This window comes from Lycorma delicatula, chromosome 6 (genome assembly GCF_047948215.1).
Source record: "Lycorma delicatula isolate Av1 chromosome 6, ASM4794821v1, whole genome shotgun sequence".
NCBI lineage: Eukaryota > Metazoa > Arthropoda > Insecta > Hemiptera > Fulgoridae > Lycorma > Lycorma delicatula.
The window spans coordinates 10,657,271-10,677,723 of NC_134460.1; the positions used below are offsets into that span (position 1 = coordinate 10,657,271).

The 20,453-nt window shown below is 27.4% G+C and overlaps 1 protein-coding gene across 1 annotated transcript in view; it reads right to left on the reverse strand.

Annotated features, from left to right (window-relative positions):
• Positions 1–1,431: 1,431 nt before the first annotated feature.
• LOC142326542 (pancreatic lipase-related protein 2-like) overlaps positions 1,432–20,453 on the reverse strand; it is a 115,863-nt gene continuing 96,841 nt past the window's right edge. Inside the window, exons 2-7 of the mRNA XM_075369122.1 lie at positions 18,451–18,562; positions 14,048–14,199; positions 11,291–11,539; positions 7,979–8,164; positions 5,188–5,353; positions 1,432–2,434 (exon numbers count right to left, since the gene is read on the reverse strand). Of these exons, the coding sequence (XP_075225237.1) occupies positions 2,287–2,434; positions 5,188–5,353; positions 7,979–8,164; positions 11,291–11,539; positions 14,048–14,199; positions 18,451–18,562 (1,013 nt within the window). The 3' untranslated portion in view covers positions 1,432–2,286. The remainder of the gene's footprint in view (positions 2,435–5,187; positions 5,354–7,978; positions 8,165–11,290; positions 11,540–14,047; positions 14,200–18,450; positions 18,563–20,453) is intronic.

Sequence of the window (20,453 nt, forward strand, 5' to 3'; positions counted from 1 at the left end):
TTTGTTCAAGTTCTTGTTTCATTCCTTGAAAAAATTTTTTTTTTTTGGTCTCAAACAAACTTTTGTAAGTTATCTTAAGATATAATTATATTATTAATGGTTTTGGGTATTTTACTGTTTGTTTATTGATTTTTATTTTCTGGCAACAGTGCTGCAGTTTTTACTAAATGTGGCCACGGCTGTTGACACTTTACTCTTCTTTTATTTCCATCAATTTCAGAATATTATTCCAAAATGTTTTAAGTGATGACAAATCAAAGTTGTAATTGCTGATGGAGTTTACTGACTTATCCAAGATTATAATATTCTATGAAATGTGATGTGATTATTAAAACATTAATGTAGTAAAAAAATCTGAGTGTTACATGAAAAACCGCATTTTATTAATGGTAAAATTCTGTCATTAAAAATAATCCACCCAAAATTTTAACTCTACAATTCCTATTTTTTAAACTTAGTTTTATAGAATATAATATATAAAAAAATTCCCAAAAATGAAAACATAAGACATTTCAAATCTCAACTTATAAAATCCCATGTGGAATTTGATAAGTTGGGTAATAATGCTGCTAACTTAAGGTATTAAGGATTGTGTATAAGTAAAATTTAATTTTATGATAAAAATAATTTTATTGTAATACAAAAAAAAAAATTTTTATATATAATTTATGTTGTAATATATTTCAATTATACAATTTTATTTATTTAATTCAAAAAATGGTAAACTCATTAGCTTTTATTCTATTACTACTTGAATACATATATATATAATGTGTACATTGACTGATGTTATAACTGCAGTCATTTTATGTTTGGTATATTTTTATAACATAATTATTTTTTGTAGTAACGTACAGTCAATAAAATTTCTTTTGACTAGATATATACATGAAATGACTTATCAGGTATTAACTACAATAAATTATTCAACTATCATCTAATCATAAACAATATGTACATAATATGGATATGTTTAATTAACTAATTCCAGTTATTTTCTATATTTTACATTTTTTTTTTTACAATAAAGATAGATCTTGTTAAAATTAATACAATGTATAATTGTAATATTATAGATATTTTAATAAGTCCTAGACTTACTTAAAAGACAAAATTTTATTAACTGTTAAACAAAATTTCACAGAAAAAATGGGGCATAAATTTAATTACTCTAGAATACGTGTAATTTTTTTTAGCCATTTTGTTATAACTGAACAAACTGTTTCCATCCAATTAAGTCCTAGGTGTATCAAATATCATAGCTTAAGCAAGCAGTAGGAATAACCTTATTAGATCTCATACTATTGTCTTTAGAATGTTCTAGGAATTACAAATATTAGATCCCAAAAGACCTATCAAATGACCCATATATATTTTAAAAAGTTAATCTATAATATCAGTCGAGGCGACATTTTTAAATTAAAGACTTAATATTCATATAATTTGATGAGATTTTAAGGGAATATCCAAAGATATTCTACATACATCTGCTAGGACATACAACAGATAACCTAACAACGTTTTATGTTATGCGAGTTATTTCCTAATACATCTAATAATACTAGAATATCTTATATACTGTGATACTGCATATGTGTTCAAGTGGATTTTTGTAAAACATTTAAGCGATGAAAAATAAGATTTTAACAAATAGTTCCTAACATCAGGATTTTTTGTGTCTGTTTTTTTTTTTTACTGATAACAAGATGAACTTCAAGAAATTAAGTGAATTAAAATTTCCTTTATTTTTGAGAATAAATTTTCATGTAAAAATCTGAACTACTTCTAAAACTTAGTTGATATCAATTATTTTCAAAAGATTTTTCAATATCGGTTTATGTTCTTGGTGTTGCTAATTATTTTTGGTGATAATTGTAATTGAGTTTAATATTTAGGTATTTTTATAACGTTATTTATTTATATAAATAGCCAATATATATTTTTTTGTTTTTAAAGCATCTAATTTCTTCCTTAAGATAATTATAATTTAATTTTTTTAATCATTTTCATCAATGTACTTTTAACTTAAATATAAAAATTGTATTAAAAACAATTTAAAGTAACTAAAAGCATAAGTAAAAAATTTCACACGATTTTAATTTACGGTTTTGCAAAGTAATTAAATGACTTTAGAAAATTTGGTAATTATATCAATACAAAAAATTGATATATTCATATATTATTACTTATGTATCTTTCTACATTTTTATCTAACAGTCTTATTAATTTGATCATAGTTATTTGATTAGTTATATAATTATCAGTTGATAAATTATTTGTTCTTCATTAAACTAAATGTGTTATGACTTCCTTGCGACCACCTCTTCTATTTATCAATTGCTGCCAACGTGTTTTTGTTGTGTCACCGCCAGTCCATCTTCCTAGAGCGTACGGAGATGTTGCTGCTGTATATACCAAATAGTACCCTTGACTCCTTAACAAATAATAATTAAAAATTGAATGATCAATTATGGTCTTAAAGTAGATTTATGATTAAAATTAATATAATATTGAAGTAATTTCTCATATTATTGTAATAATGATAAATTATTATTGAGAAAGAACAAATGAAATTTGCTACTTGAATTTAGGTCTTACAGATTTTGAGCTCAACGAACAGAGTAATAATTACTATAATGTACTCTCAGTATAGAATATAGTGAATCAAGAACAAGTGTCTGATGGTGTGCTTACAAGGAAGAGTGTGAAGTGGTTTCATGTTGCCTTCTATATTTAGCTAAATACTGTTGCATATCGCCAAATAAATTCCACTAAATTACATTTTACATTCAAAATTTTGTAGCACCTTTACTCATTCACCAAAGAGACTGGTAGTGTAATAAATATTATTACTCTCAGAGAAAGCAACTCTTACCAGTGATCCCGTTCCTCGGAAGCCTTACATGGCTCAAAGTTATACATAGAATGGGACAGATATTAATTGACAAATTAATATATTCCTTTCTGTTGTAAAACAATAAATTTCATACAATGTTTTTACTTTGCAGGAAAATTATGTGTGTTTGGATAATTAAAAAAGTAGCTGTTAAAGATTACACACTTTATTTGTAGATGTTTATAATTAATTTTGTAGCTGAATATATGAGGTCTGGTTATTAATATAAGACTGTATTCACAGAATGCAGTCTTTTTTACTAAAAATTTATCTCTACATAATAGCACTATTTGGGTTGAGATCAGTATACTAAAATTGCTATGTATAAAATTTTGTGGATCTTTTGTAAAATCTTAAAACAACACATCAATTAATCCCCTAAAAAAATTAGACTTCTGCTTGGTTGAAGAAGTACATTAAAGTCTAAATTTAATAACATGTTGTTTTCTTTAGTGTTAAGTATTTGTTCTAAAAATTCTGTTCTAGAAGGGGCTACCTGATTAAAGGCAGCATTATTCCAAACAATTCTGTTAAACAACGAGAAGCATTGAGTAGAAAACGGTAGTAATTAAACTGATTCATCCCACCTGATGACAGTGAACCGGTTTACTTAAACCGATAGTAATTAAAAGTTTGGTTAAAGAGATGGAGTGCCATACTGCAATACCATATTTATTTGTTAAATTTGTAGCGTCCTTATACTATTAATTCAAAATTAAATCTACGCGACATCAGCACCTTTAAACAGTGAAAGATAATGATGAAGTAACAAATTAAATTTTGAAGAGGATTAATTAAAGAAGAAAAGAACTAAAATTTAGGAATTTCCTATAAACTTAATTTTCAGGATTAGTTTGATTACTTAATTCCAAGTTCTTGTAAAAAAAATTGTAAATTTTGTAAAATTAATTTCACTGTTTTTATACATTTTTCATTTATTTTAGTTATTTTCATCAAAATATCATCTTCAGAGGGGAATATCATTTGTATTAATGTAATGAGTAGCGTTAATCTTGCTTAACGTGATGATGTCATGACATGAGTGAATTTAATAAATAATATATATAATGGTAATAAATTACTTATTTTTACAGTTTTTGATGCTTCATTAACATGCATCACCTAACATATGTGAAGAAGATAAATATTGTCTTATTTGTCAATTCATTCTTAACATCTATTGTGAAATATAACTGAAAAGTTCCAAAACTGGGCTTATACAGTCGAGTTAGAGTAAAAATATGAACTTTGAATATTTATTATCCTGAATATATCTCCACCTTAGTCAACAAAGTAATGAGTGTGTCCTTTCCCTTGTTTGAAGTAATCGTGGAAGCCTTGAGTGAAAGATTTTTGAGAAGTTCAAGGTTTCTGATAACATTTTTGCTTGGTGTCTTCCCGTATTAATTTCCATACAATTACTAATTAAAAGTTGCAAGGTCTGAAAATCAGGATGTATTTTGTTGTATTTCTTTTGCAAAACATGCTTAGCAGGCAAAGCAGAATATGCAACTGTATCATCTTGTGACCATTTCTTAATTAATATTTCATAAAGCTTTACCAAAACTTTTAAGATAAACTGTTGACTGTAAGGAACCCATTCGATTGTGATGATGCCATTAATATTAAAATGAAATCAGTGAACACGGCCTATGAATCTGATTTCGTCACTTTGTGCTCTTTTCACCCTCTGTGATTCTAAAGTCTTGTGTTGGTGTTTAGTTGTATAAAGATATTGAAATACACAAGTTTTATTGGATGTAACGGTGTTTTTAAGTAAACCTTTTGTACATTTCTAATGGTCAGACATTGTCTCCTCAAAAATCTTAGTTGATTTTGTGGATGTTATTTGCTTTTGTGGTGATGAGATGTCCAATGAATGAGTCGTCATTAATGTCTTTCTTTTCACATGGCCCTCACAAATTCTTTGTATCGTTCAAAGCAGCAGTACATGATAGATAAATCTCCATAAAGTTTCTCACAATTTAAAATCCATAAATTTAGTGATAAACATGTTATTGATGTACCAATAAAATTTCAAACTAGACGTGATTTTGACTGCAGTGAAAAAAGAAGGCTGTTGAAATGACTGCTGCAAGTAAACTAACTTGTTGAAATAAATTTTTCACAATTATGTACGTCATATATATAAAGAATATTAATTTTATTCTTATATCAATTTTAAATAAGATGAATGCGACTATCAATACATACAATACATGGTCTTTGAACTTAATAACCTAATGTTGGTGTGTTGTCATAGTATGTGTATAAACTGAAAAATATCTTACGTGTAAGAAACATTGTCACCCATGAGTACTGCTTCACCTTGAGGTGGACATTCATTTCTTAAGTACGCCATCATTCCAGAACAAGGCCAACCCCAAAAACCATTATCTGATCTTATAGATTCAGAAAAGTACTTCAGTGATCTATGATGATCACAGCCTATCGGATCTATAATAAAAATTAATATTATTAGAAATGTTAAATTAATAATAAAATTACTTTATTACTAACCTTTTAATTCAACCACTGGTTTATTTAATAAAATATTCACATAAAGTTAACATTCACTGTCATCTCAGTGTGAATTAATACACGTAAGGTGAGCTATTCTGTAGTAAATAAAGCTGTTGGATTCATAGATTATAGGCCTTCCTTTTTTATTAAGGACTAAATTTTTAAGTTTACTATGTTTTGAATGCACAGCATAACTTGAAAGTATTCAGAGACATATAATTGGGTACCATTTTATAGCATAGATATTCTTCTATAAGTAGGTTTAACAGGTTTGGGCAACTGCTTTCAGGCTTTTTTATTAAATAACTATTTTATTCAAACTGATATATATAAAAGTAGAGTATCCACTTACCAATGATTGTGGTAAGAAAATTGAATTCAAACTGATATGTTATATAATTCAAACTCAGGGACGGGTAGGTGTGTTACTTCGCAGATAAAATCAAAAGCTGCTTCTATATTTGTTGAACGGTTTCCCCATGGACATCATGGGAAAATTTTGATTAGAGTAGCATCACAAAATATGAAATTGACAGAAAGAAAAGAATTGTTAAAGTACATATTAGTATTTAAAAATAATAGTAAAACAAGTATAAGAAGATATGTAATTAAAACTAAGTTTATATATATATTTTTTGAATTAATATTAAGAGTAATTAACCACCAAAGTAAAAAAAATGATGGGTTTGTTTAAATAAATAAATTTTTTATTCTGATCATTACATAATAATATATTATATAGATTGTGTCAGGAGAGGATAAATATCCTACTTAAAACATATGTCAAGAAATTAACCAGGATCGATTGGGGGAAATCATCGTAAAACCTTGATCAGAGCAGCATCAAAAAGTAGGCAGTCATAAAATTAAAATAGATGTGATTAAATTCCATACTAATTATGTATAATACAAACACAAGAAGTAATGAATGAATTGCTATAATAAAAAGTTACTAAATATATATATGTATAAAAAAATAATTCAAAAGTCAAAGTTATTGAAAATTGTTTGAGCGTAAATTTATGTACAAGTTGAGCAGAATGCAGAACATTCAGGATTTAAAAAAAAATTGATTAAAATTATTTAAACATCAGAGTGAAACTTTCTGTAAAAGAATTTTTTTAATTTTTATTTTAAATAAATTACTAGTAATATCTTTTTAGTGGTTCAATAATTTATTAAAATTGTCAGTGAAACCATAATGAAGCTGATAGAAACACAATACATATGTTCTTCACAAAAAAATGTGTTGTGAATTACACAAAAACAATTATTCTGTTGTTTGGCTTGATAGAGATGGATATTGTTATTTTTAAGAATAAGTACTATTCTATTTTAAGAATAAGTACTATTTTAGCAAAGATTCCATATTCATAGTTCAACAAAAGGGTAAATTAAAATTTTTTGTTGATAAAGAATACTTAAAAGTATAAAGTACGCAAGGAAAAATTAAAATTTTTAAATTTTATAAACATCAGTCTACACAGTTCATAAACTTGCATAGATTTTCTCTTTTTAGAAGTCTAGTTGTTGAAGTTTGATGAATAAATATGGAATGCTAAATTTTGATTGATTTACATAAAACAAAGTAATTACACAGAAGTTCTCCTGTCTCATTTAATTCTTTCTCAAATAGATTTATTTATTAACTTTTATCCCTATAAATTTAAAGACTATTTCAGTTTACTGATTGTACAATTTGGAAGAAACTAGTTTAAAATAAATTTCTCATTTAAATGCATTTTGTATGTAGCAGGTTAATAACTAGGAACACACAGTTGCCTCCTGTTTATTTAAAAATAAATAAGCTCCTTTAAATTTTTATCATGTACAATAGTGATATTTTTTGTTGTTATTATTAAAAGTATTTGTTTATTTATCTAGTTCATATCTGTCCACTCAAATTAAATATGAGTAATCTCTTATTTATTTAATGAAAAGAATAAAAGTGATTTATAATTACAACTTCTTATTTAAGATATTAATGAAAAGGAAACATATAGTAAGCAAGCTGAAAAATTAGACAAAAATTTAGGGAAATACAATTTTAACAAAAAATAGATTTAAATAAATATTGTGAATAAGTCAAAGTCCAAAAAAAAACTTTTTTTGCCAGAAGGATTGGTCAACAGAGTAGATAGATACTACCTTAAGGGGAAAGAATGTATTTTGTATTACTTTGTAATGTAATACAATGTACTACATTGTAATGTAATGTATTACTTTTGTCATATTGCTACAAAATTATTAACCTATTTCTTAACATGTTCTTTTATAATTTAAATTTTAAAGGTTGAAGAAAACAGAATTGTTGTAACTTAGGTTGTAGTAGTATAATTATTACTTATTTCTATAAAAGAAATATCAAATGTAATGTTTAGGATTGGACTTTTTAAATTTTCTCAAAAATCATTTATGACTATGTTATGTTTTATCATTAATGTAGAATTTTATGTTTACTACATTCAGTAGCAATTTATATTGGATTTTTGATCGCTTTTTCTGCAGTTTAACATTATTTAGGTTAGAAAAATTTTTACTGATATAATATTTACTTACTTTTTTCACTGAAGCAACCTGGTTGATTTATGCCTCCATTCATGTAGAAGTCAATGTGGCCACAGCGTTCAGGCATTCCTTGTACAAAAGCATTAGTGTGAAGTACATCTACAAATCTGGCATCACTTGGATCTAACTTGTGTTGTGTGTTTGATGTTATAAATAATGGCATAGCTGGATCAAGCCCTATAATTATAGATAATTTTATTATTTTTAAAAGTTTCACTCATTTGAAAATTTTTAATTACCATTGAATTTTCAAAAAATGTTATTGGTGCGGGTACTGTTATGAAGATGTATGCCATCAGTCAGAAAACTTTGATTAAGTTTAATATATCATTATATATATAATATAAGCCAAATTATGTTTATACTGTTATAATAAGTAATAAAAATAATAATTAACTTTCTAAATAACTGGAAATATGCTTTTGTAAGATATTTTTAGTATTGTACTACAGTCTGATGCTCTGTGATACTACAGAAGTGCTGTTTTTAGCATTTGTCTTAAAACAGTTATGAAACTCATTTAGTCTGTAGTTTTTATTAAGTGCTGAGTATTAGTAAATTTTGTACCTTTTGACTGTGTTGAGTATATGTAACATGTAAATTTATTGTAATATCTCTGTACAGATGTCTTGTTTACGAGGTGAGTTCTAAAGACTGGGTCTGGTGTTGTTTATACTGCTAGTTTGTGTTTTGAGTGAATGTGGATTAATTTTTCCCAGTTTATTATGTAATGTATTATCGGAGTTTAATATGTGTACTTCTAGACTATAGTATATCCATGTGCTTTGTTATGATATTGTGGAAGTTTGTGTGCACTTGGAATACACCATCAAAAACTTCTTCTGTAAAATTGTTGGCATTATATATAAATGTTTGTGGGTGCATTATGTATTTCTTGTTACTAGTCCTCTTTTCTTTGTTCTTATATTTAGTATGCTCCTTAAAGTGCAGCCGTAGCAATATATTGACAATAGGAAAGCAGAAAGGAGAAGAATAGGATGTTTTAGAATTTATTTTTACAATAAGTTCTCTTATAAAATAGTAAAATAAAAAAAGTCATTGTAATTCAGCTTTTGTCTTTGATTACTTTTTTATTACAGGCAATAATTTTTTCTCCTTTGACGTTATAGTGATGGTAGCATATGACTTTTTTTTGGTAATTTTAAACTATTAAAAATATTTTAGCGAATTTTGCTTGTAGTAAAACTGATCTTGAGTTGGCAGTTATGATAGTCACTTGACTGTTGTCATTACATTTACCTAAAGGAAAGGATTGCATTTGTTTATAAAAATATTGGATCCTGTCATTGCTTAAGAATTACAGAACATGTTGGATATCTTCTAAGTTAAAAAAAATATTCACTTTGTTTAAAAGTTACAAAACCAACTATTTGTTTGTAAAAATAAAACCTGCTGTTAATTTTGAAATAATACTTCAGACATATTTATAATCTTGAATGCAAAATATCAAATCTTTCTAAAACGTTAGCTTTTCCTCAATTTTACTGACAGTTTGCTTTGGTGTGATATGAATTTCATCTCAAACATAGCATATAACTTTCACTATTTTCTTCAAGTGATGACAAAAAAACTGATATAATTTTCATTTTCTTTTAAAATGTCTGGATATTTTTGTTATAAACTTATTAAAAAACAAACAATGAATAAGTCTTTGAAGCTGAATAACAAGAATAAGCTTGCTTATTTTAATATAGAGTGTAATAAAGTGACCCAAATTGTGAATTGGTGTATCCTTGCAGTTTCCCCAGGTGACTGACAGTTTGACATAAAAAGTAATGAACCTGCACATAGCTGTATGGTATTCTATCAATTTACATATCACTGCTTATGCCTAATAGAATCACTCTAATCATCTGCCAACCATATATATATATATATATATATATATATATATATATAGTGCAATCAGCCACTCTCTCCAGTAGTACCAAATCTAATGAATGGCACTGTCGGCTATTACCTTGACATTACAGGTCGTCCTTCTGCTAAACATATATGTATTGCTGTAGGCTACAGAAAAATAATTAGTGCTGTTTACCCAATAACTTTCCTAGCTGTCAATTGAAGTCTAGCATACAATCAGCAGGTCTGTCTTGAGGAATGTATATAATGACCCTTCCAGTTTCTAGTGGGATTCTGCTGAGAACAATGAATTATTTTGTCAGGAGCGGGTCTGGTCCAGTGCTTACCATAGGCTTTGGTACAGCTATTCAATCTTGATATAGATATCTAGTTCCAGTTGACTGAGCACATAAGGCAGAAATATGTGTACGTATACAACCCCATAAAGCAACTGATCACAAGCATCTGGTTGTGATAACATACCGCTATGCAATATGGCCTATGTCAGCCATTATGCACAAAATCAGAATGAACTTAGAAAGTTTTGACAGAAAAGAAATTGTCTTGGTTTTGAAAGCCCAGTCTTCTTCCTTGGTTGACATTCCTCTTGTTTTCACCAAAAAAAACTATTTCTGAATAATAGTTGATTTCATAAACAAAGGACAAAAGTATTGTAAATAATCAACAGAAATAAATAGTCATAAATTATTATATTTTTAAGTTAATGGCTAGAAATACCATCAGTTGAAATAAAGTCAAAAATAGAGCTCTGCTAAATTGGGAAATTGCTTACATGTGGACAAAATTGCTTGAAATATGCTTTGGAAGTTGAAATGAAGATAATTTATAGCAGAGTCTATTTTACTGCCTAGTGAATGATATACAACATTTTATATTTTAAGTAACATTTAGAAACTTATAGTTTGCAGGTGAAGTTGATAGTTTTATGTTTTCACTAATAACACTGAAATTTCCTGATTTAATTACTTTTCATTTTCTGTTAAAATATCTGGATATTTTTGTTATAAACTGGAAGACTTACATTAAAAATCACTCAGTGATCACTGAGTTTTTCAAGCTTAGTAACAAAAATGAGCTTACTTATTTTATTATAGAATGCAGTAAAGAGACCCAGATTGTGAATTTGGGTCACCCTCATTTCTGGTTTCCTGTATTTGTTACTATTCAAATGTGGAATATTAAAGGTAAAGTGGTGAAGAAGTTTACTCTTGTGTATTCTAAGATATATTATTTCTATGATGTGATAGAAATTAATTAATTTGGGGTCATTAGTTTTAGGAAAAATAAAATAATATCCTAAATAATAATATAAAATTTTTCTAAATTTGACAAAGTTTGGTTAATTTTTAACAAAACCAACAGATATTAATTAACTAATATTTTTTTTATTATTACATTAATTATAATACTATTATTTACCTGTAATTCTAGGTAATGTGAAATAGGGTTTTAAATGATTTGCAGTGAATGCTGCAACATGTGCTCCAAGACTGAAACCGATTATATGTATATCTGGTATAGGATGATATTGTTGTAATCTTTTTATGAAATAAGCTGCACATTCCCCAACATGTCTTGTATTATATGCTGCCATTGGATAACATGGGGCTTCACATAAAGTTGGCCAATTTACTAGCCATATGTTATATTCTTCTTTTTTTAAGTATTCTGTAATAATTAAAAAATAAAAAATAAACAAAGTATTGTAAAATATAAATTATTTGTCCTCCAACAATTGGTTGTTTCTAATATATTATTTTTCACAGATTGCCAGTTTAGTGATAAATTACATATTGACTTACTAGTGAAATTGCAATAAATTATAATGATATAAAGAAGTGAATAAAGTGCTCCTAGTTTGGAAATCAGAAAGAACACTTGGTGTTATTGCATTGTATACATACAGTGCTATAACTGGATTACACTTATCTACCACACAAATATATTTTTCTCAATTTTTTAATGAAAAATTATTAAATTGTTAAATTAATAATATTAATGAAAAAAGATGTAAATGTTATATACCTCTTTTGTTAATGTCTTCATCTATAGAATTCTGATTTCTTTTGATGCGTACGTAGTTTTAAAATTACAATTTAGAACTTTTAACTTTTTAGAATTTTTAAATGTTGAGATTTAAAAAAAAAAAATTAAATTTTTAATTAAAAAATATTCTTTTTGTAGAAGAAAAATATCTTTACATAAAAAATACTGCAAAACATAACTTACCTGTTGTATTGTAACGTGTAATATAACTGGGAAACATTGCATTCTGTAGTTTTGAAATAATATACACTTTATTCAAAGACTTAAAGGGCGAGTATAAATAAGCATTCAGATATTTTGCTGCCTGTTTAATTGTTTATTTGGTATTAAGAAGAATCAGTGATTAATTCTCATGTAACCACTTGTGGTAGGCATGTGATCAGAATGGAAACTTAACACTCCACATTTTTGTAGTTGACTGCAATGGAGTGGTTTAAAATATTCCATTTTCTTTTGCAGCCAATAAGATTTCAAGCAAGTAATTTTAGTTATATTCCTCTTCGTGATTAAAATAGTGTATAAATCTATGTTCAAGTTCTCGTAGTAGAAAAAAAAATAATAGTAGGAAAACATGTTACTGTTTTGAAAAGCTTATGCAGTTTCTTGTAGTAAACTTTATTTATTTTCTATATAGAATAGTTATATTTAAGATGAACAAGGAAGTATGAAGCGTGTCTATTAAACAACAAGACTGTGTTTTTACTACTTTAAGAAATCAGTGAGAACTGATTCTGAATTGTTTGGCAGAGACCTTGGACTTGTCTGAAATTGTATGACTAACATCAACATTCTTGTGTTCAATTAATTGTGATTTATTATTTAGTACCATTGAGTTTTCCTTGTGTGCCAGAATAATGCTAAATTTAAATTCTGAGCAACGTATTAGTTTTAAATTTGTAGTAAAATTGAGAAAAACACCATTGGAATGATTTTAAGATGAAATGACAGTCAATGCACTGGAAAACATCTTCTCATCAAAAGTGAGAAAAACTTATCAAAGAAAGTCCAGATTCACAGTTATTCTCATTGTATATTTTTATGTAAAGAGCATACTCTTGGTAGAATGAGTTCTAGAAGTCCCAACATTAAACCAGCATTATTATAAGGAAAGTTTTAGGAAAGCTGAGAAAAAGAGTAAGAAAAAAACAAGAATTGTGAAAAACTGATTACATTCTTCATCACGACAATGCAGCTGCACACACAGCATTTTCCATGTGTGTAAAAACAATTATTACATTAAAACATCCTTTATATTGCTAGATTTGGCATCATGTAATCTTTTTATTTCTACTATGTGTTCCCTAGATTATTCAAGTGTTCTTGAACAAATATCAGCATGAAGGATATCATACTTTTAATATCGTTAACAAAAATCAGAATTCATTTACTTGTTTTTTTTTATTAGTCTTAGATAGTGACTTAGAGACATAGTGACATATTACAGTCTGTTTCTTCTCCTCTTGTACATAAAATATCCATATGTAAGCTTTGAGAAGAAAATAATTTTTTTTTCCTTTGTATGAATTGCTTCTAGAAAAAATAATTTTTTAAAAGGGTAAATTATTACAATGATCTTTAATATGCATTATATCAACCAAATTCATTAGTATTTTAATTTTTTTTAATGGTGGCGATTTTTGTTTCATCATATAAAGGTATTTTGTTTCTTGAGTGTTATTTTTTTAAATAACCATACAGGAGTCTGTTGAATTAAAAAAACAGAATGGTTTTGATGAAATGATGATGGAATTGTTGATTCCTGAATAAAATAATAATTTACATAGCGATTATTAAAGTCCCCAATAACTATTATTCTAAACTATTTCTCAGATATCAAGGGGTAGGAGTATGGTCTTCCTGTCCATTGTTCACAGTGTTATATAATTTATAAATCCCATTTTAATTTTTAAATACCACTAAATTTATAATTAAATGAATCAGCACTTACTCTTTCACTTACGTAAAAATATGTAAAATATCATATGATACAGAGTTTCCCTTCATTTCTTAACACTACTTTTTTAACTTCACTACTGATATTTAAATTTTTTAAATATTATAATTTTTTACCTTATTTGTGAATCATTCTTCTGAAATTTCTCCATTTAGTATAAATTTTAATTGTATTACCTGTTTTGATATCCAAAAGTGGACCCAGATGCATATCCCCATTATATCCATGAATGAGAATCTTAGTAGGATGGGATACGTTGAAATTTGATAATGAAATGTTATCCCATTTTGAGTAGATGACAACCTTTTGTGCCTCGTCTGGATTTTTTCTGGTAAGGTAACATTAACACTTTAGTTAGCAGTTATAACTTTTTAATATGATATGTAAAATATATGTGTGTGTGTGTATAACATACACACACACACAAACACACACACACACACACACACACACACACACACACACACACACACAGAGAGAGAGACACACAGAGACACACCGAGACACACAGAGATACACAGAGACACACAGAGACACACAGAGACACACAGAGACACACAGAGACACACAGAGGCACACAGAGGCACACAGAGGCACACAGAGACACACAGAGACACTTACTCATTGACTCTTGAAATATCATGTTTGTTCATGATATTTCTGTAATTTCAGATTGATTAAATATTGAATTTTGGTCATAGTTGTTAACTTTCTATTCAATAATTGCTATTATTTTTAATACGTAATCAGTGTATGCAGTTTTGCTCAGAAAACTTCTCAAGGTAAAAGTTTCACATGTACTCTTAGTTTTATTCTTTAACCTCTTTATATACCATGCCTAGACATAGTTACGGGACTGTGAAAAATTTCTTTCTTGAATTAAACTTTAATTAATACATTCAGAAAAATTATTTCTGACTAGTTAATGAACCATATTAGAAATATTCTGATTCATTTCCCATATTTATATCGCACAATGTTGAAAAGTTATACTTAGGAATAGTTTTCATAAATTGGTTTATACAGAATACTAGACTATTATATTGAAGAATAAAATATATTATTCAGTCATGTTCTAATTAAAAGGTATTTGCAAAAAACGAAAAAATTTTTAATTATTTCAACAATAATAAAAATAACTTACTTAAATCTAAACATTTTTGAGTGAGATAAAACTCATATTAAAAACATATAATGTATAATGTATATTCATAGATATTCAGATAGATGTGAAATAACCCTAAAACATACTTTTTAGAAAATTGTTAATGAAGAATCCTGCCGAAGATGTTTGTTTCTCATTTATTCATCACTGCTTCATTTAACAGCATTATTCTGAACCCTTTTACTATAAAGTGTGATTCAACACTGAATGTCACCTTTTTGTCATCATAAATTTAATATTTGTTTTTTTCTGGTCCGAGTCAAAATTTTTGTTCCATTGTAAGTGTTAGTAACTATATTTTTTAATTGGATTTTGACCTTGACCCTGCTTCAGTTAGGCTCTACCAATAGCCAATAGATCTCTCTGAAGGTCCTTACCTGATTTCTGAGGATGAATTTTCATCACACTTGTCCTATTGTTTTGGCGAAAATGTTCTTAAATTATTGTGGCTGCTAATAATCCTGAAGACACACAACATTTCTCAACACCAACTGCAATCCCAATGTCCCTCAAAGCCATAGAAGTATGCTCGCTTAGAGCAATTTTGCTATTTTCTTGTGAGTAAAAATGGTTATTATTATAAACTCATACAGTAATTAAATGACTAGTAAATACATATCACATACAACCCCAATGAGATCTAGCCCTGAACCCAGACAAAACAGTTGTAATTGTAAAAACCAAGTAACTGCACAAGAGTTTTCTAACAGTCAAGGTCAATACCTCCCACAACAGCCCAAAGCACTGGTGTCAGATAACCTTTCTTTCTTTTCTGTTTAGCCTCCAGAACCATCATAAGGTATTACTTCAGAAGATGATTGAGGATGATATGTATGAATGTAAATTAAATATAGTCTGGTATAGTCTCAGGCCGACTGTTCCTGAGAGATGTGTGGTTAATTGAAACCCAAATACCGAAGAAGTCCAGTATCCACGATCCAGTATTCAAATCCGTATAAAATTAACTAACTGTCTTTACTAAGATTTGAACATTAGAACTCCCGATTTTGAAATCAGCTGATTTGCAATGACAAGTTCGTCACTAGACCAATCCGGTACTTACAATAAAAAGAAAGTTTAATAAAAAAGATTGACTTGTCAGTTAATCTACTACTGTTTGTAAAATATGTGTTTATATGTATATAATTTTATATACATGTAAAAAAGATACTTCTTTTATTTTTAAAACATTAAAGGTAAAAATTAGAAATATAGAAAAAAACTTTGCTGCTTTTACAGTCAAATCTAACTTGAACCTGTATAAGCAATTTAAAATAAATATAAATTTTTGAATTGTGTACATAATTAGCCCCAAAAAACTTTCAGAAGAATAGTTCCACTAATTTGAAAGTAAGGATTAAAAAATATTATCATGTTTTATCGCACAGTTCTACAAATATACTTACTGCAGTCTTATATTGATAGTTTTATAAGTATTTCCTTGAAAATTATAAAAAAGTTGGTCCCTGAACTATATCTCTAGTTGTTTCCAACAACATTGTTGTAAAACTCAAAAGCTTGTGCGGAAAAGCACCCTTTTTTAATACCTTTACTTTTTTAAATTGCCAATAAACGAATAAAGCTTTGCAATAAAATTAAAATAGAATTTAATTCTAGAAAAATTAATATCAGTAAAATCAATCGTAAAACTAACAAAAGTTTAAAAAATTCAACTCTTGATTAAAGCAAAAGATCAAAATAGCAGAACAAAATGTTGTAATTTTAAATAAAACTAAAAATATTTTTGATATTGAAAGAAAAAAAATCGAAGAAAAAGAATTAACTACTAGTTTAATTTTATGGGTTATTATAGTACATAATGAAGGGATTTCAAAATAAATAAAAAGAAAAAAATTTATAACAGATTTTGTGAAGAGAGAAATAGATTGGTTGGTAATAAATATATATGGTGTAAGTATTGCACTAGAGGTATACCATAGAAGATTTAAATGGGAAAAATGCATCCAAAATATTTTGCAAGGAGCAGATACAGAATTCAAGCAATTCTTTTGGCTTCTTAATTATCACTGTTCATAATAATCTATATAAATCATTTCCAAAACCAATGTGGTTGTATGTGGCACTTCATCAACTAATTATGTTTTTCCAATTATGGGGCACTTCATCAAGCTTAAAGATAGAAATAATTCAACATGTCAAAATATTTGCTAAAAATTCTCTTCAGAACCATGGTACATTAAGTACCATGAATAAAATCATTCATACAGATAATTTCTTCCATCAAAGAAGACATTTCAAAATTCAGTAATAAATTTGAAGAAAGAATTGAAGTCTTCGAAAATCACATGGCAATGAATTTACAAAGACTGAAACAAACATCCAACTTATTTCAAACCTTTCAAAGCTTAATTTCATTGGTCAAAATGACCACATTGTGTTTGACTAAATTTAAAGGCATTAAATTGTAAAAACAACCCATTAAATTGTTAAAATAGAGGTAATTAAACTGAGAGTTTCCTTTTAATGACACTGTTTCTATGTACAAATCTGTTGAATATTCCGTTATAGAATAGTCTGTAGATACTATCAATCAATAATAAAAAAAGAAGCATACCAGCCTTAATTCTGTTTGTCTTTTTTATCTTGTCTTTAATATTATCAAGGAACTGGAAAATACGCTTAAATCTATTTTTAGGAGAGGGAAAGGATTAAATATAAAAGGTAAAAATTGTTTATATATTTTAAAATAAAGGGCTTTATATTCTTTATGATTAATTTTTGTTATCAGATATACTAATATCAGATGGTAACTTTTCCATCAACTTTGATGTTAAAAATATTGCCAAATTTGGTCTATCATATTAATATTTATAATAATAACATATTCAAATAATTTTTTTCTTGTGGACTTCTGCAAATCTATTTTATTTTTGTAATTGAAGTAATGTAAACTTTTTAACATTTTTCTGCCAGTAATAAGTAATCTTTGTTTTATACTGTAAGTACTTATTCTTACCATTATTTAATGATATTCTTATGTTGTCTACAAACTATTTCAAAATTTTGTTCTGGTGATAGACAAGTCGGTAGTGAGTACTGATCATTAGAAATTATCAGTTTTATGATGGTCATCAACATTTAGATACCACGTTTAGATATTAACTTTGGAACAAAAGCTTTTGAGCTTATTTGATAGTTAACATAATTTCAGGAGTTATGAATAACTTAACAACTTTGTTGGTGATGACTATTCTACAGTGTTACATCAGTCATGATAGGACTAAAGATTGAGTTTGGTTGAGTTCATTTAGAAATCTTTTCATGATTTAACTGTGAATTAATTTTAATTGTTGTATAATAACTGAAGTTAAATTTGTTTTATTGAATCATAATAAACGGTAAAACAAAATAAAAGTAACTTCAACATATTTTATCTAATATGATTACACTGACCTTGTGTATAAATAGAATGATACATTAGGATCCGGACAGGTACCTCCTATTACTAAAATACATGGTCCTATATGTATCACCATCCCTGAGCATAATGCGAGTACCAGTAAGTCTGAAACACCAGATAAATTTGTCATTATACTTAAGCATATATAAATATTTTATTGTGTAGCATACCAAAACAATAACTAACGCAACTTGCTAAAACTTAATTTGGCACAGACTTCAAAAAGTGAAGCTTTGAAGAAGAATTGAATTGTACTATTTTTTACTTTTTAGTGTATCTTTTGAAGTTAGTTTTATTTTTATTTAAGTCAATTTTTTAAAAATAATGTTTAAATATATTTAAAAAAAATTAAAATATGTATTTTCAAAATAGCAGTGACCATGTGAAAACATTCATAAGAAACACATTAGGAAAGAATATAGTGTATTGATAAAAATAAGAAAAGGAACGCAGACACATGTTGTTAAATGAGGGTTTACCAAGACTATCTGGTATAAGGGATATTTGTATTATTATTTTAAGCTTTTCAACTAATTTTTGTATAGTTTCAAATGAAAATACTTGGAATGACATCAGTTTATATACATAATTATGCTAAAACAGTCAAGTATTAGTATTAGCATGTTGTTAATAAAAAAAATAAATTAAGTACCTTCACATTACACTGATAAACATAATTTTTGTTTCCTAACATGCGATACATGATTTTAATCTGTTTTTGATGCTGAAAATGAATATGAACTCAGAATATTTCTATCCCCACCATTTTTGAAAAAAATTTAAATTTTAATTAAAGGATTTTTTCATTTTTCAACATATAGTTAACATTTTAAAGCTCCTATATTGTATTTTGTTAGCCCACTTTTTATTGTTTAACTTTATTAACATAATTAGTAAGCTATAAGCAAACAATACTAGACAAAGAATTAAGTCATATCATAGTCACATATTATAACATCATATCTAATACTGAAGAGTGTGAGCCTTCATGGACAACATTAATTATGTCTGTGCAGGTCAAAACATGTAGCTGAAAGTACAGCTGTGTTGTTTGTATTATGCATTGGATTTAGGAATGAATTAATTTTGTTCAGTCTTGTTGTCTTAAGTTTATTAACAGTGCAATGTCATAATGGCTTAAAATTGTGTAAATGATGTGGATTCCTTTTGTTATGTATGTGGTGAGTTTACCGTAAAATCAAATAGAAAAAAAAACATTACACCTTTAATTAAAAAAGCATATCGTTTGTATTTTCAATGTAAAATTGATAATCAGGATAAGACGTGGGCTCCTCGTATAGTATTTATTAATTGTTCTGTATATTTAAGATGATGTCTGAAAGGTGCACGGAAAGCTTTGCCATTTGGTGTACCTATGTTTTCGTGTGAACCAAGGGATCATGTAACCGATTATTACGTTTGTTTAACAAGTGTGTCTGGAATTTCTAAAAAATCTAAACATACTGTTAAATACCCTTTATTGCAATTACCGGTTGTTACTTTTGTTTAACAAGTATGTCTGGAATTTCTAAAAAATCTAAACATACTGTAAAATATCCTTCATTGCAATCTGCAATCAGGTCTGTACCTCACAGTGAAGTTATTCCAGTTCCAGCAATGAAGAATCAGGTAGCACTGAAGAACACAACAATGATTTTTATTTTGAATTATCTTCCAATAAGCCACATCTTATATCACAGAGTGAATTAAATGACTTTGTTAGGGATTTAAATTTATCAGAAAATCAAGCTGAACTGTTAGGATCAAAACTGCAAGGTTGGAATTTACTTTAAAAAAATACAAAATTTTGGGCTTTTGAAGCCGACAAGAACTTTCTCAGTACTTTATTGATGAAAATAATTTGGTTTATTGCACAAATATTGATGAGCTTATGTTGCACTTGAACAAGGTCATAAACTGGTGCCTTCTCATAAATTTGTCCAAGTATAGTTTAAATGGTTCTACTCTATAACAGTAACAAATATCCTTCAATACC